Source organism: Dromaius novaehollandiae, chromosome 5, assembly GCF_036370855.1.
Source record: "Dromaius novaehollandiae isolate bDroNov1 chromosome 5, bDroNov1.hap1, whole genome shotgun sequence".
Taxonomy (NCBI): Eukaryota; Metazoa; Chordata; class Aves; order Casuariiformes; family Dromaiidae; genus Dromaius; species Dromaius novaehollandiae.
Genome location: NC_088102.1, coordinates 57704327 through 57722580, shown reverse-complemented (window position 1 = coordinate 57722580; position 18254 = coordinate 57704327). Strand labels below are relative to the sequence as shown.

General features: G+C 41.1%; 1 protein-coding gene across 1 annotated transcript; it reads right to left on the bottom strand.

Moving 5' to 3' along the window:
• Positions 1 to 4696: 4696 nt before the first annotated feature.
• RCN1 (reticulocalbin 1) lies at positions 4697 to 18244 on the bottom strand. Its single transcript, XM_064512908.1, has 6 exons — positions 17837 to 18244; positions 12675 to 12868; positions 10905 to 11083; positions 10323 to 10383; positions 6947 to 7146; positions 4697 to 6001 (listed from the first exon to the last, which is right to left on the bottom strand). Exons 1-6 carry the CDS (start codon positions 18070 to 18072, stop codon positions 5894 to 5896), a joined length of 978 nt encoding a protein of 325 aa, XP_064368978.1. The 5' UTR covers positions 18073 to 18244; the 3' UTR covers positions 4697 to 5893.
• Between the last annotated feature and the right edge of the window lie 10 nt (positions 18245 to 18254).

The window sequence follows — 18254 nt, the reverse complement described above, 5'->3', positions numbered from 1 at the left end:
CACTTCTCAACTAGCATTCCTTTGTTTTTCTGTGTCCCAGCAACCAGGGCCCAGGGAGATGCAGCAAAAACAATGTCAGCAGAACTGCAATTTAGCTCAGTGTAAAGTGGCGAGGGGAAGGTGTGTTGGGAGTAATGGGGGGGCGGTTGTCTAACTTGTCAATCCAGTCAATACTCTTTGCATGTCTGTGTTATCTTACAGTTGATCTAATGCTAAAACTCCAATTTTTTTTCTCCCTGAAACGTGAAATTCACTGACTTTCACCCAAACAAAAGATATGCCGGTCCTGAGAATACCATGCTCTGGGAGTTTAGTAATTGACAATTAGAATGATTTTTTTTTTCTTTTCTTTCCTAGGTATTGTGGACTTGATACCACTTTGTTAACTTTGTCAGTGGTGGGATTCATGGTGACCACTCAGGCTTCACATCATACACCTATCATGTTCTTAGCATCCAGCACTGACCTTAGATGCAGAGAAGATAGCGCACACCAGAGCAGCCAGTTGAGTAGCTTTATTTTTCCCTAAACCTCATCAGGAGTCTCTTGGGTGTTGATACAGCATCCTCAGTGATGGCTCTTTCTTGGTGATCCTGTATTAGAGCTGTTTGAGAATGCATATGTGGGATTATCAACTCATGGTTTTGTAACATCAGCCACAAAAGCACCAGGGAGCCTTACTGAGGATTTTAAGGTATGTCTTCAAAAGCTGTATTAATTTTGCTCTAGGTTTCTGTACCCTCATTGGTTCAATAGACTTTCATTTTAAAGGTTGTCAGTCTATTCCCATATAAAGAAATGATTTCCCACTTAATTTGTGAAAACTTCTTGATGTGTATCTAAATTTTTGTTGATAAGATGAAACATTGTCATTTCTAATGTATGTGTCACCATTAATTACTATTCAGATTCAGTATCCCGCTATGACTTGTTCTGTGTAGCTCTCCTGGAATTTCAGATATGTAGTGATTTCAGACACCACAAATCTGAGGCCAGCTCTGAAACATGTAATCAAATACTAAAACTGCAAATGCTAGCTATCTAAATCATAGTAGAACTATTCAACTTTATGCTTATGAAATAAATTCTTCCACTGGCATACATAGTCTTCAGGATTTTTCTTACATAGCAAGTTCTGAGGCAAGTTTGGGCAAGGAGAATGGCAGGTGTGCAGAATGTGCAACTGAACTCCAGAATTCTGCTGCCCTAACAAGAGCCGCCAGCATCTGTGCTGAAGACAGAGATCCCTTAATTATCAGCAGGAATAGTAACACATGTGCTGCTGCTGGTAGTTGTATCTTTGTGACTGGCATAAGAGGAGACACTCTCGTATGTTGGAGAGATTTTTACCTCCTCCTGGGGAGAGACAGAATGGAGGTGTGAACGTGCCTGTGCTCTGTCACATATGCCTGTATGTCCCTTGTACATTGTTTCACACTATGGGAAAGCTAGTACCTGTTTCCTCTGAGGCTGTTTTAAATTTCCTCAGATTTGGAATAATCTATCCACCACTGGGTTTGAAGGATGGCAGCCTCACTTGTGCTTGAAACTTAAGCGGAAAATGATCCTAATTTTTTCCTTTGTAACTAGTGACTTCGGTTAACCAGCTCCTTGCTGCACATATTAAATGTAATATAGCACACACTGAATTAGAGATGAAAAAAGAGGATACCGCTTATTATTGGTGGATACTTCCAAGTGTTTGAGTACAAGCCATACCAGGTTTTGCAACACCTTTGGCTCTGAAATGTTTTCCTTGGCCCCTTCTGCCACCCTGTAACAGTTTGCTTGCCTAGTTATATTTTTCTGGTTGCGTTTGCTGATGATAACTTGCTGTCTAGAAAGGACACAATCATCACACAGTAAAATGGCTGAGTAGAACCTTAGACACTTGAAATAGACTTATGCCCTAAACATGATCTTACGTGAGTAAGAATTAGGATAAACTCCTAAAAGTTACTGATGAGTAGTAATAAGTAGATCGGAATTGGGACCTGATGGTCGTAACAGTATTTCTAACCTCAAGTCCCACTGTCCTATTATTCTTCCACTTGTCTTTGGATGGCTGGGGCCTTGCTCCCTCTATATAGTCACTAGGAGTTCTGCTATTAACTTCACTAGGATCAAGAGCAGCTTCTGTATTTCAAATAGTAAAGCATTATGCAACTATTTTAATATACTTGTGTAAATGTAATTAGATCAGGATGAGCTGCATTTTCCTTTCCTCAGAGAGTTAAGTACAGTATCTTGACTGGAATAGGAGACAGATTTAACCTGATTGAATCATTAAATGGAAATATAAAACAATGAACATCAGCCACTTAGCTCATTTCATAAATTCTAACAATTAAAACCGTATGTGCAAGAATAATGGCTAATCCAGATATCTAAGTAAAGAAAAATGCACCGTTGATAAGTTGTGGCATAGGCATAATGAAAACATGTAGTTAATGGAGGATCTATGTAATAAGAGTGACCACACAGAACCTGCATTTGGAAATATATAAACACGTTCCCCAACAGAATTTCACTACATCACAATTCATTAAGAAAATTGGAAATAACTGACAAGATAGGCACAAAATGGATTTTCATGTTGCTGGGATGAATTATGGCTCCCAGCAATTAATGGTTTTAGTCATATTAAGCAGATAAATAATGCTATCTGACATTACAGTATTTCACATTACACTAAAATTTTGTAGCATTTGCTCATAATACGACTTGAAATATGTTACCTAGAAAAAATAAATGTTCTCTCTGGAACAGTCAAACCCCATTAGAAACCTTGGGCTTGAAAAATCACAATGTTAACAGTTATATCCCCTAGCAAAGGTTTGCTTTCCTTAAATAGTGTTAAATTTAAACCCAGAAGCTCTAGTCTCTTTTGGAGTTACTCTTCCTTAGTGCATTGAGCTTGAAAGGAGAATTTAGTGCAGAAAATGTACTATGCATTACCAAATGTTGGTAAGTGAAACACTATAAAGAGCTGTAGAAAGGATAGCTCTTAGAGTGAAATGACATCCATGATAATGCATGTTCTCTAAATAATGTTTTTATGTTTTGCTTTAAAAAAAGTTCTTAATATGACCCCATTACACTGACAGTGGTTGATAATTTGATTATTTTAAGCCTCATTTTAATTGTCAGCCTGTCTTTTTCAAAGCTGGGTATAGCAAAGTCTATTTGAGTATCATTATTGTTGTAAAAAAAAAAATTACTGTAAAATATCATAGGTCTAAATTTCCAGTTCCTGCTTGCATGAATAGCTCCTGATTTCAGCAGTGTTACTCATGTAAGTATAGTTTTATACTGGAAAATGCTCAGTGTGTTGCAAGCATTAATGAATTGAGATCTAACAGGGGACCTTGATTTTTCTCTCATTTGACACCAATTCTGTTCCAAATTCATTGAGTAACATGGAAGAAAATGTGATTGCTTGTCAAAGCAAAGATGCAGTTTTTTGTTGGAACACAAGGCAGTGGATTTGGAAGTGTCATGTTTAGCTGAAGGCAGCAATGCTTAGTGTCTCCGCACCCAGCTCTCCCTGAATTGCAGCGAGAGTTAGCAAACAACCTTCCCTTGGGCTCCAATGAAAATCCTTGGCTTAGTATCCAGTGTGAGCTGCATTTCACTGGCAGGAAGCAAGCTTTGTTCTGAGGTCTCTTAAGGTATTGTTTCCTGAAACAGCAGAAGATAATCTAATTGCAGAGAGAACATGGCAGTTCTGTTCCTAAAGTACAAAACTGTCAAATGTTAGTGTGAAAGGAATAATTAAAAAAAAAAAAAACACAAAACTCAGGACTACATTAAGATTATTGAATACAGTAAATCTTTCCAAATCCAAATAGTAAACTAAACAGAGAACGTTCTGCATGTGCCAAGATACAATTTTATTGCTTCTCAGATAACACTGCATTTAAGCATTACTTTGACTTGAGGGTATTGGAAGAGCAAAAGCAGTTTGCTTATGGCTTATGACGTTTGTCCTACTGCATGTTAGTGGAGGAGGTAGGGACTTTTAGAAGACATGGCTGGCAATGTCATAAGAAGTGCACACCAAAAGCTTAATAATTGTGCTAGCAAGATGTAATCTCTGCCAGACTCTGTGATCTAGAGTTTAGATTATCTTCAACTGAAATAAGTAAAATACTTAAACATAGTTCTTACGTGACCTTATAAAAATGACAGTTTATGGAAGTCACAGTTCTGCATTGTCTCATGGTGATTTTCCCAAATTTGTTTCTTAAATGCTAGCAGTACATCACAATCACAAAGCCACAAAGCTCTTCTCTCTGAATGGCTCTGTGATCACCGGTGTATGATGCTGTATAGGAAATCGCCAAGGCACCTTGAAGCGAAGTGTCTTGTGGACTTCCCCCTGCTGCCTGTAACACCCTGGGGATCAAATCTACTAGTATTAGTGTTCTGGAGAGACTCTAGTGACAGTGATAGCAACTGTGTATGTTGGATTTCTTTCTAGGGTTTGTTTGGTTTGGTTTGGGGTTTTTTTTGGATGAAGCGAAGCAGGAAGAAACAGTCGGTGCCATATGACCAGCTGCTGTTTCTAGACAACCAGCCAGCCTACAAGAGCTGCCAACAATCCAGTGCTTTTGGAACTTCTGGCTTTAAAGGTTTGGTTCTGCTTTCACAGCATCTCTCCATGCTAGCCTGTATTAGTGTTATTGCACCTTCATAGTATCAAAAAGGAAGTAATGGTTTTATTGTGCTTATTTTAAAATCAGTACATGTAAAAACAACCAAAGTTTTCTAGGTTGTATATATAAAAAATACACATGTAACAGCTCACATCACACAGTTTAAAAAAAAAAAAGTACCTATGTGGAGAAAGGAAAGCTTACCCTTTCCTTTGGAAGGAAAGCTATCTCCACACAGTTGCTTGAATAGCACATACTTATATACATACAAAACCAGAACTTTAGCCACATGAATCTGTCCCCTTATGTGGCATGGAAGACAGAAGGCCCACAGGGGTGATATGTCTCATTCTTTCTCCATCACAGAACTGCTGCCGTTCACACTGTGTGAATACGAGTATGGCTTGGGTGAAGTGCGAAAAGCATGAGATAAATTATGCTCCATGTGGCTTAATTCCTCACAGGAAACAGCATAACCAACAGCCCACAAACAACTGTACATCATTCTGTTGTTTGAAGGAGCAGCTGTCACCACGAACTCTACACTCCTCACTAAGGAATGCCGGCACAGGCTGTCGGGCCACACGTGCTGTCTCTGCATGATGATGGGGTCACACAGGAGGGCCAGTTGTACTTGTTGCACTTAAAGCTATGAGCCACAGAGCTGCTGGATACCTTCTTCAGCACCTCTGGCCCAAACTGAGAAAGAAAAATGCAGTGTGGAGAAAAAGGCTGTGGATCTTGTTGTATCAAATCTTTATATAAAAGAGGGTGAAACTATAATTCTCAATTGTTATATGATGTTAAAGAAAGAGGACTGAACAACCTAGTCTGTTTAAACATTAAGTTTCTTTCTAATCCTAGCTGTATTTCACTATGATAAAAAAAAAAAAATGGGTATTTGAAGAAAATATTTCACTACTAAAGATCCTCCAAATTACGTTTTTGAAGTGCACTATCCAGTTCAGGCTCTAATCTATGAAGGAAAGTTACCTTTTTTTTTTTTTCCCCTCCTCAAAATAGAGTTGTAGTAATAAGATATAGCATTTAACAGTGTGAAGAGTAAAAGGCTACTTCTACGCAGTTTCTGAGGTAATAAGCTGGTATGTTAAAAATATATTGATACAAGTCATTCAGTTGTGAGGGTATCTCTGTCCATCCCAAAAGAGGGGATGGACATGGTGACTTCAGTAATGTGGAGAAAAGGTCTGTGGAATATTGCTTTGTACACTGTATCATAGTTCATCGTGGTTTCTTGTGAGGTCCTCCCCATAATTAGTAGCTTGACTGCCAACAAACATATTCCAGTTGTCTAGAACCTCCTCTTTTGTTAGCTTTTGATCCTGGTGGGAGGAAAACAAAATTGCTTTAAGAACATTTTCAAAGCTAAGTAAAAGACACACCAGCACAGACTTACGAGACATGACAAGTAGTAAGTTCTTCAAAGGGGCAGGCTGCAGATTTACGAACCACTGTAGCTGTCATGATGAGTGAAATCTGGACTCCAGTAGAAATCAGAAGTCCCACTGGCTTAATTTGGGTTTAACTGTTAGTTAAAAGTGCTTTGCAATTAACTCACTGCCAAACAGAATATATGAGTTATCTGGTATGCAGTTTTGCCTGTGGTTTTGTTTTGCCTTTCTAACTGTGAAAATGAAAATCCTCTGGTGTCTTTTGTTGAAGATGGTCATTTACGCTGGTAAACGTAAGTCTGTCTGCGTAAGGTTGTTTTCGTTTTTCAGGCTCCAACTTTGCTCGTATTAAAATTCTAAAGATCATCATCTGGGATTTGCTGAACCATTAATCTCCCATCTTAGAGGAAGCAGATGTACTGGACCATTCTTTAAGTCAAAGATGTGTGTATTTGATGATATAAATTGGGGCTTTTTACTACCTCCAATTTAATGTGTATCTGATTTTTCTCTTGCAGTCTAAATTAACATATAAAGATCCATGACCCCTCTTAAAAGAAGAAAGAATATTTTTACTATGTTAAAACTTGAAAGTGTATGGAAGATAAAGAATTTGTTTTCTAACCTAAGGAAAGCCAATGGGGCTTCTGCAGCTGGTAACAGATTGCATTTTATCAATTGTACTTTGTAACCATACCAACCAAAAATTGCATTGATACATTAAGGCTCTAGCACTTACAGCCTTTAAAAGTCCATTTAAAGTGTACTAATAAGAAAAGTCATTAGGAATCATCGCTTGCTAGTTGATATTATGCAAAAGAAACCAATTAAATATTTAATCTAACATCTTTTTTAAATATATCAAACACTAAGTACCTTGTCTATGTCTGATTCATAGACTAAGTGTCTGGCTTCAGCTAGTGCATGATCATAGTCTTGTGGGAGAATCCAGTGTCGAATCTCCTCTTTGTCCATCTTTCCATCCTTGTTGAGGTCACGAAAATCGGAAAACTGTTCACGCTCTGTAATCACCCAGTCAGGCTCTGGTCCACCTTCTTCATTTGCAAACATATCAGCTGGAGAGGAAATAAAGGTCTCACTCAAGTCATATGTAGTTTGCAAATTATGCAAAACTAAAGACATTTATACAATGTTCCTCAGAGGAAGACTAAACTTTCACTCTGTGCACAGTTTCTTTGTACAGAAAATGAAACGAGGGGTGTAAAATGGAATAGCTGTGCATATCTTCTCTTCAGGCCTATTTCTTCACTGCAGGTGGTTCTGTCCATTCTTAAATTACCCTTACGTCATAACAGTGCACTGCTGGTGAAGCTAATCTCGATACACAGGAGAGGTGAACCAGTCCAAAAGCCTTTATTCACTGAATCTCAGAGTGAAAAAAAGGTCTTTAAGGATCTTTTCTTAAATAGCAAACATGAGTTTTAGCACTGGGCTCACATGTATGGGGAGAAAGGAGCTTAGCAATTTTATCTTGTCCCTGCCAGCAAATGTCTTTGTGAATAAGATCAGGCTCTAGCTAGCAGAGTGGTAAAGGGAATAAAAGGCATAGGGGAAATTTAAGAAAACAAAAATCTGATAAAGGGAACTTGAATGTGTTTGTCCTGCTTTTAAAGAGGCCTATGTAAGAGAAATCCATCTTAGTAGATGAATCCTTTCTAACCATGCAGTGCTACAGCATGCTCCAGTAGAAGGTATTCTATACAAGGAAATACTTGAAAAAGTTGTTACACATCAGCAGTGCATTCTGCATAGGAGACGCACACAGGACACTTGTCACAGCTTGGTACCTTGGGCTATGGTACCATTTGTGACATAAGATGCATGGATTGTGTATGTGAGCTGCTCTGTACATCAGTCCTGTGCTATATTTAAAAAGCATCAGTAGGAGAATGCAGTAGTGACAGCTGTTATCTGTGTAACAAATTAACTGGGGGGTGGGGGGAGTGGCAGTGATTACTAAGAGCAGGTATTGATTTGATACCTGTTCTTTACAGCATAGGCCTTACATAGTAGTAGTAGGAAAAATCCCTCCAGAAGCATAAGTTCATTCACTTTATCCTTCTGCTCTGCCGATCAGCTGCTTCCTGCTCACCAGGGCTGCTCATCCCTCAAACCTGCCATTTTCTATTATAATTAAAGCCTGCTCTGTGGATGCTACCCCTATCCTTTGTGGGTTTGATTTTCAAGGAGGTGCGACAGAAAAGTGTACCCCACATGGGCGGTGTTAGGGCCAGAAGCTGCAGGTATCTATAGGAGGCGTAGGTGCTGGTCTCAAACTGAGGAACAACCTCCTCCCACCCCACAGCAGGAGCATGTGCACTAACTAGGCTGAAGCTTTCTGTTGGCAGAACTGCCTACAGTGTCCCTGAAATACACTGTACCTGCTTATGCACAGTGAGAATTTAGTTCTTTCTGCTTAAAAGGTGTAACACGACTGGGAATATTTTGGTTGTTTGCTTTTGCAAAATTGGCCAAATTTTGTGATTATCAAAACAGGAAAAAGGAAGGAGGTGGAAGGAATTGTTCTACAACCCTCAGCAGATTTCCCCATCAAAGACCTGATCTAGAGGCTGCAATTTTTGAATTTTTATTGTTCCTTATAAAATACCAAAGAAGAATTTTGGTTTTCTGTGTGCTTGTTTTTTAATCCTAGTTTGACAGAAAATAAAAAATACTACATCTGAATAAGGGAAGTAGAAATATTTTAAGCACAGTTTTTCCTCAGCTCATAAAACTTCAGACAACATATTCACTTTCTCTTTTCCTTTTTTAAAGTGCGAATTATATTGTTTATCTGAAGCAACTGACATGTCCTGTCAATTTGATTTTTATCATCCTTGCCAATGTGGGGTGATCGTGACTAGAACATTCTATGTGCCTATCTATAGAAGACAAGAAAAAACAGCATTCACATGGTAACAAATGTTGACAATTACCTTATAATTATATGTAGGTAATGTCACTGAATGAACTGAAATTACTGTGGAAATTATGCTGCTCTGTTATTTCAGTCATAAATGAATAGCACTCACATTCTGAGGCTAAATATAATTTACAAGGAATAGAAACTCCCTGCCATTAATTAACATGTGTATATTGTTCCTGATTATATATGAAATGATCTTTATAGCACCACTAGAAACAGAGGGATTCATTTGAGTTTGCTTTAATGCTTTCCTGAAGCTACTTGCTTGATTAAAAACCCATCAAAGTGGGTGCAGTGTGAGAAGTTAGCTTTTGGTATCAGCATCATCATTCTAAATGTATTACATACTGCTGATCACTAGTCATGTTTTCATTTTGTCCTCATAGGTCTAAGTGCAAGAGAGTTGCTAACTGCCCAGTGTGATGGAAGTTAGAGCAAATTAACTGTGATCTGATGTTGACGCTTCCCATTCTGTTCTCTTTCTGCCACTGGAGTAATGCACAGCTAACTTTCACGCACTTCACAACTTTTGAGAACCTTAAATCTTAGTGTGACTTTTACATAATTCATTTTTAATGCAACTTTTTATATTTTTTGAAGAAACATAATGGCCTTGCCACATAAAAATAAGCATTTTTTTTTAGCTATTAATTGAACTAGAAAAATAACTAATAGAAAAAGGCATCTTTTTTTTTTTAATGCAGACCTGGTGCAAGCTGTGATTCTTCATGTTTTGCCAAGCATGCTTCCCAGCTATTTTGCATAGCCAAGGACTATTCAAACTTGGGTAGAGACTTTATGATCCTTCTGCACCTCTGAACAATGCTTTCCAAAGCTGTAAAACTAGTCAAATGTTCAGAGAAACTGGGAAAGGCTCATTTTTGATATCGCAATCCCCTACAAATTTTATGGTCTCGTTTCAAAGCATGGAAGTACTAAATCATTTCAAAAAAATCTGTTTTACCTTCTGTAATCTGGTTTTTGGAAATAGCAGCACTATTTTAGCAAGGTCTTGCTGTCAAAAACAGCCATAGGTAGCCTCCTGCCATGGAAAATACCATTCCAGACTCTTAGTTAGCCAGGTTTTAAGTGAATAAGAGGAGGATCTTAGGCTGGAAAATGCTAGGAACCTTTTCCTGTTGATGTTGCTATCTGCCTAAAATTAAATTAGACTTTATTGACTAAATTGTTGGTTGAAAATAGTTGAATTGGAGCACAGAAATCTTTGGGTTGTAAATACTGATCCAGATTTGAGAAAAGACAAATAGACTGGAGATTTAACAAGAAACAAACCTCAATACTTACCAATGTACTCATCTTGATCCACAAAACCATCCTCATTTTTGTCTATGTCCTCTAAGGTTTCCTGGAAAACAGTTTTGCATTGAAGTATGAAGAGAGAACTGAGAATTCTGATTACTCTCCTCACTGATCATTTCACAGTTGAGGCCTGCCCTGCCCTTGTACACAGAGAAACTTACTCGCTGACTCCAGTGCAATTGTTGTTTGTACAAGGAATGTACAAATCTGCTTTCATGCTGAAGAAATTCCCTACACGTGAATGAACCCGACAGCATACCTAAGTTTTCATTTACGCGAGATACAAGGTTACCGCAAACTTACATGCATGTCAGTATACCCTTCCTTTTATTTTGAGGACTGTTTCTGATTCCATTTAGAAGCAGCCTAAGTGCATTTAACAAGTCTTTCTTGTACTGAAAGCTCTAAATCAAGTGAATTTCATGAAAGGCATCCCCTTCTGTTCCCCAGTTGGCTACCGGGGTGGGTGGGTGTCTTTCTAAACTCTGCATGGAAAGGTTAGAGAAGCATTTCAACGCTTATCTGAAAAGTAAAAGCAGAAAGAATGTATTGTTTTGGTCTGCTTACTAAGACAACAATGTCTTTCATATGCTCAAACTCCTCTGGGTGAAGAAAGGCAGTGAATTCTTCACGAGTGGCCACTAAGTCTCCATCCAGATCTGCAGTTTTGAACCGTCTTTCATCTCTGGGCAGCATCTTTTTAAAACTGTGCTGATCAGTTGCATCTTGGAATTCTTCTGGATTTTCTGAAAATTAATCAGACAATCTTGAAACTATGTTCCTTCTAAAATATACTACCACAGTGAAGCCCCCCAATTTGCTAACACATAGCTGCTCTGTTAAAATAGAACTTCTCTTCCCTGTGAAGTTTTAAATTTGGGGTCAAGCAATTGGTGTGATTTTAAGGCAACTTAGTAGTATAGGTAAGTGGCCAAATGAGCCTTCTGCTGGAATCCAGGATGATGGATTTTGCAATATAGTATATTAGCTTTCATAGAATTTTTTTAATCTGCTTTTGTAAGGTCTGTTTAGGCAGTATCTGGGGTAGATTTCATTCACAGAAGGTTTATTCTTCTTAGGAATCAGTATGATCTACACAATCTTTCAGTTTCAAAAAGCAGGCAAACCAAAGACTGGTTTCAGAAGCTGGCAGACTGACTGAAATTACCTAACTACTACGCCTCTGTTACAGGGAACCTAACAATTATATTTCAGCTTAAAACAATTAGATTTTTCAGGGTGTTCAGTGGCATGACAAGAATGGTATTTGATATAATTTTTAAAATAGGATCGCTAAAATAGGATCACTAAACTGACTTCAAACATGAAAAATATTCATATTATAACAGTTTCTCAATTCACATTTTAGGAAACAAAGGGATTTGAAACAATCTAGGCTAGGAATCACTGGTGGGAATTCTAATTGTGTGTTAACGCAAGATCACAATGTGCTAGCTGTTCTCCAAATCTTGAAGATTACACAGAGCAAAGACACAGTACTGAAAAGGGCTCCTAGGGATACTGCTACAGGTATGTGTGTCAAATAATTCTTTTCATAATTGTAATAAGCTCCCTTTAAATCTACTGTAGACTTTGTCCTTGTTACTGCTATTGGAAGCTTGCTCCAGAAACTGCCCCTATGGTAGCTAGAAGCAGTCTTCCCATTTGCAGTATAAATGTACTCATGGTCAGTTAATACGCATTTGTTCTTCTGTCAGCATTGCCCTTTAGCTTAAATGATCTCTTCTCCTCCTCTCCCTTGATTAACTTATAAAAAGCAAAGGGAATATATATGAAAAAATAATATAATTTAGGTATATTTTTAAACACAGGTTTCTTTTGCCTGATTTGTTAACGATTTTCACTTACAGTTGATCACAATCCGCAGCATTTCATTCTGCAAGAATGATTTTAATCAGTAACTTTTCTATACCTTAGACCCAGCGTAAGTTTTTAGCAACTAGACTCTTAAAATTTTGAGAGAATGAGTTGAACAAATACTGGTTAATCATGCTATAAATGATTTTTGAATTAAAGTAGCATTTTTAAACAGTAAAAAATAATACCATACTTCTAAACTGGAGTAGGAAACTTCAGTTCAGCTTTGTCAGTACATCTAATAATCACTGTACGAACCCCTCTGTCCTCGGGTGACTCGTGTGGAAATGGTTGCAATGAATGACTATGAAGTGTTTTTGACCTCTGAGTGTCTATGAAATTTAATGCAATTTTCAAAGTCCTAAACATGACACCCAGCTCCTGCTGACTATAAGGTGTGATTTCGTGCCTTATAACCTCAGTCGTCTTTTAGCATGTAATCTGAAAATGTTGTCTTACCTAGATAGTAGCCATATGTGGCTTGTTTGTATTCTTCCCAGGAGATTTTATTGTCCTTGTTTAGATCATAATCTTTCCAAACTTTGGCCACGTTTTCATAGATGTAGCGTTTCTGTACCCGTTTAATCCAGTTTTTCAATTCCTCTGTTGTGAGATAGCCATCTTTGTTGTCATCTATTCTATCCACAATCTTCCTGTAAACGGAGACAGGCATCTTTAAGAGTTGACAGAAAAAGAAAGTGCATGCCAGTCCAGTTTTAGTAATCTTTATGGGGGCCCAATTTTTGCCTTATTGTTCTCCACAAAAACACAATGCCCAAAACTTAGAAAGCTGCCCTGCTGTCTAAGGCTTTCTTGTATTATGCAGATTATCTTAAGAGATATTTCTCCATGCTTTATTTAATATTGATATGGATAATTAAAATGGAACTTGCACAATCAAAATTAGCAAACAAAGCACCTCAGATTTCTTAGACTGTATCCACTAACATAGGAGGGAACCTGTTCAGTGTCCGTACAGAGTGGTCATGCTGGGAGTAGGAGGCTAACCTCACCTCAGAAGAAAGCCTGTACTGCTGCTTGCCAGAGGCTTGCCAGAGGCAAGCAGGGCAAAACCTAGCATTTTGCAGACTCCTGCAGTTCCTTCTGTGGCCTTCCAGCAGACTGGTGCCAGGTTGGAGTGAGCTATATGTGTAGTGCAGAGGATGTGTGCCATGTACAGCTTCTCCTTCCAGTCCTGCCCCTTCACTTCTTTCTTTCTTTTCTTTTTTTCCCAGAGAAGCAATACTGCTTGTATTGCCAGGAATGCACTTTATTCACTAATTCAATAGCTAGTCTGCAGCAGGCCTCCAGTCACTGTTGGCAACTTGGATCTAAGCCAGTACCCTGTGTAATGTTGCCTGGCCTCAAGTCCTCTTAAATTAAATCGGCAGTCATTAAGGTATTGGGGGACACCCAAGGAAGCCTCAGACCTTTGACATGTTCTGCATGTAGCTGCAGATAAAACTGGCCCGAAAAACTGCAACAAAGGCAACTGTCCTTAGCATTTAGGTTCTCTGCAATAATGCCATAAAGGGACGCATGTAGTTGCTAAATACCACTAGTTTTGAGTTTGTAAAACTGGCTTCTGTTCCAGCTACAGGGTAGACCAGATGATAAAAGCCTTTATCTAAAATAAGAGTGCAGTCTGAATCCCACAACTTGTAGGTAAACTTGTCTTAGTATTATTATATTTTGGGCACTGGCCTGTCGGAAACTATGCACTCTGCTCTTGGGACTGGGGTAATTAGCACAACTCCTCTGCGCACAGCCAGAGTGGCTTCAGTTACAGCAGTTTTAACCCTTGCTCATGAGGCTACAGGAGTGATCTGTAGTTGCACAGCACCTAGCAATTCAGTGACTACCAGTGGCCACCTCAAGGCACCTGAATGACCAGCTGCTCAGTCACCAGCCCTGTGGTCTAGCTATACATCACTTGTAAGAAGGGGTAAGAATAGCAGTTCACTCTAAATCCTGACTTGACAATTAACAGGTGAGCTGCCCTAAACCTCCAGGCAGCCAAAGGATATAATGAAAAGGTCTGCTCTTTTAACTATTTCATGCAATTCAACATCTTGGTTCCCCACAAAGAAATTGGCACTGGGCAAGGGAACTGCTCAACAAGTAAAACAATGTCCTTTCCTGAGCCTCAATTATGAAAGCAGTAAGTACAGAGTCAAATACCAGCAGCAGATTCTGCTGAATTTCCAGCAATCTTGTGTTAGTCTGATAGTATCAGGTTTGCAGCATATGCCATTTACTGTAGATCAGAGCTAAATGGATAGGTGTTTCAGATCGGGCTGCAGAATTCATAATGAAGGTATTTCTGACCTGGGGCAAAAAAAAGAGTTACTGAATTCCCTCTCTGAGGTAGGAAAGTATGAGTTAACTGACTGGAAAACTCTTTTCTCTTTTGTATAAATCTCAAGGGGACTTGACTGCCAAGAGTCCCTTTCACTGCACAATGGACTGTATTTATCAATGGATTTGCCCTACAATGAATTCGACTTAATTGGTTTAGCTGATGTTTTCGTCTATTGTTAAATGTAGTAAGTTAAATGCAATAAATGATTCTGCTAGCAGTTTGTTGTTAACACTTCCCTCATACTCTGGAATTGGGAAGGTGAGGAGGTGTGCTACGTGCAGGCAGGGTATGGGTTTACCAGGGTATGTTTCATGCCTTGTTTTTTTCCACCTGAACTCCTGTTTTTATAGCTCCATTGCATCCATGCACACTCTGCTTCCCTGTCAAAGATGGGTGACAAATGTCTTGTCTACTGGCTCCTAAAGGTGGGATAAGAAGCTATTGTATGTACTGTGGGCTTCACTTTTTATACTGATAATTACCTATAAAATGTCTCTGGATCATTCCAAGTTTTGTAGCGGAGCTAATGGACAATTAAGTCTGAAAAGTCTTAGTGCCTTCATTTTAAATGGTTAATTCTTGAATACAGCAAAAATTCAAGCAGCACATAGCAGACACAAAATGCCAGGTCATACTCGGTAAGTTATATGCCTAAGTGTGTAACACCTGCAAGCTTTCTCCCTGTAACTTCTGTGGGATTACACTCAGCATTAGTTTTCCACCTTCTAACAAAGAAGCTAGAGGCCACGTAAAAGAGGTACATACAACCTGCCATCAGAGAGATACAACGAAGTTGGGGCAGGGAAATCATGGCTACAAAGTGGCTGAAAGAGGAAGGCTTCCACTCTGTACTTGATGCCTGAGAACAACTGTATGTGGCTAAACTCTGACCTTTCTCTTTATAAATAACAGAAGCCTTTATATTGAGGATTTGTAATCATCCTTTACGTTCTCTGAAAATGACAGGCCTGCCACAAATGATGGGGAAAACATTCACAGGCTGGCAGCCCTGCTCCCCTTCTTCTTAACCGCTGTCCCTGGTCCCTCAGTGCAATCACTGGATGCCGCACTGGGACTAACTCCAACTTCTGCAAAGCCAGGTGAGTTGTGGTACCACACGTAGCTTGGAAGTATGAGAGCCTCCCCTTATCAAGTGGTCCAGTGCGGGAGGAAAGGGAGAAGGGATGCTCCTGTCATTGAACTGGTCACAAGGGCAGGTGTACTCCCATGTCATGACATGCTTGCGTGCTGGTATGTGCCACTGTCTTAAACTGGATCATACTGCACAGCTGCTCCACCACTGAGGCTGCAGGTAATTGAGTTTGTAGGGTTTTTCTGTGTACTGGCTGTTTCCTTTTTGTTTGCTGGAGGGAGATGAGAGTAGCTTTGCATTACTGCTGTCTAGCCCTGGGATTCCACAGCATGACTGATATGCTGTCACCCTTCTTAGGCAAATTAAAATGACTTACAAAAGCAGCAGCATGCACTGTGGTTAAAGCAGCAGACTATTACATTTTCTCCCAAAAACATCTCCTGGAAGCTGCTTAAAAATAGCTGTTCATTAAACCTGCCCTCCTAAGAGCCACTCACATGCTGATAAGTGACACAATCTGTAACCCTCTCTGCAGAGAGGTCCCTGTAACAAAACTGTTTTCCACTTTCTTACAGTATCTGATTATTAAACCACAATAAAAAGAAAGTGAAATGTTCTAATATCCACTCCTCTACCTCCTAGTACAGTATGTGAAATCAGAAGGTTTGGAGATGCTAAAAGTTATGAAATACACTCTAGAGCACAGCCGAGGCACCCCAGGGACCACACCTCCGACGTTCTACTGCGCAATGCTCACCTTGCAATGTGTGCTTTGGTCCTTACACAGGGACTTTAGTCATCTCTATTTAAAGGTTATTGACTGTGGCAGTGGCTTAATATGCCTGTGTCACCTCTCCATGGTGCACAAGTTGAGATCCCTAAAACTCTTCCCCCCTTGCTGAGTCAGTCTATGTAAAAACTGTTTAAAGGCAAAACAACTTCTTTGTTAAATCCCATCCCCAACTGAAATACCTATACTGGTGTAAGTTTAAAAGTAGACCTGACATAGGAGTGAGCCTGGTTTCTGGACTCAGGCACGCCCGTGTTATTGATATACTTTATAAGAATTCAAGACAGATGATACATGTTGAGAACATGGTTTTTGTTCCTGTCTTGAAATAAGGTGGACCAAATTGCTCATTTCTGATATCCACTTTATCTGTTTACCTGCTGAGATACAGGTAAATAACAGTGACAACTTCCAGAAGGATCAAGAGGTCCGTCTCTGAGACAAGCCTTGATGCTGCGCTAAGAGCTTACAAGAGACCTAGGCAGAACATGGAATGAGTAAGTACCACTCCCTATGGCAGGAAAGGCAAAGCTAATCTTAATGAGAGCATATAGACTTTTAAAACTATTTTCTCTTTAAATATATAAGAGGATCTTTCTTCAATTACTGTTAAACTTAGTTCTAATTAGCCCTCTCACTTCTTGTAAAAGAAGGTATAAAGGAGGGAGTAGCGGTAAGATAAGGCAACTGTTTCACGGGCTCTGTTCTCAAGGTAAAGAGCAGTGTGAAAGTAAGATCAACAGTATGAGAGAGTGGGCAAAGATGCCACGAGTGGAAAGGCTATGGGAAGATGGCTTAAAGTGGACTTGTAAATAGGAGCTGTAACCAGGCAAAGAGAAGAAGTGATTTGAACTTGAGTCAAACTAATATGGTCCAGGCAGGTGACTCAAGAGGCAAGGAGCTGTAGCAGCAAAGCACTCCAGCGGCAGGTGGGCTCTGTCTGACCCCTGGCACAGCACTGCATACAGCAGCTCCCTCCCGGAGGCACTGCGCTGTGGGACCACGGAAGGCAGGAAAGAAAAACACGAAAGTGAGAATGCATGGTTTGTAGCTCGTTTGCAAAGTCAGTGGGGTGGGGGAAGGCGGCGTTCCTGAAGAGACACCACTGGCGGCACAGGGCCCTCCCAGGCTGCGGGCGCTGCGGGCGCTGCGGGCGGGCGGGCGGGCGAGCGCCTCGCGGCCCTGGGGGTGGGAGTGCGCAGGGCAGCCCGTGCTGGAGCGGGCAGGCCGTGCCCAGCGCCGCCGCCGCCCCGCCAGGACCAGGCGAGAAGCCCGCCCGGGCCGTCCCCAGGCGGCCGCGGCCCTCCCCCGCCACGTTAGCGCGGGCCGCGGCTCGCCCTCCGCCCCCGCCGGCGCCGCGGCGGCGGGGCGCTTACCCCAGCCTCTCCCTGCTCTCCTCCGGGCTGAGCTGGTCGAAGCTGCGCGCCTCCTCCTTGCCCAGGAAGGCCTCGTGGTCGTACTGGAAGCCGGGCCGGTCCTCGTGCTGCTGCGGCGCGCCGGGCCGCGCCCGCTCCTGCCGCGCCGTCGGCTTGCCCCGCGCGCCCGCCGCCAGCAGCACCAGCAGCAGCGGCGGCAGCAGCAGCGCCGGGCGCCCCGCCGCCCCGCCGCCCATGCCTCGCGCCCGCCGCGCACTGAGGGGCTCGCAGCGGCACGCCGGCGGCCGGCACCCCACCTCCAGCGGGCAGCGACTGCGGCTAGGGCCGCTCAGCGCGCCCGTCCCGCCCCGGCGGGCGCGCCGCCCCCGCTGCCGGCCCCGCTGGCGCTGGGGCCGCGGCCGCGCTCCTCCCCCGGCCA

Bases quoted from the DNA above. Each gene is read 5' to 3' on its own strand.
- RCN1 (XM_064512908.1), bottom strand. From the start codon at position 18,072: ATGGGCGGCGGGGCGGCGGGGCGCCCGGCGCTGCTGCTGCCGCCGCTG. The intron at 11,084-12,674 runs GTAAGACAACAT...ATTAATTTTCAG, and splicing joins CACATATGGCTACTATCTAG to AAAATCCAGAAGAATTCCAA. The intron at 6,002-6,946 runs GTACTTAGTGTT...TCCTCCCACCAG, and splicing joins ATGAATCAGACATAGACAAG to GATCAAAAGCTAACAAAAGA.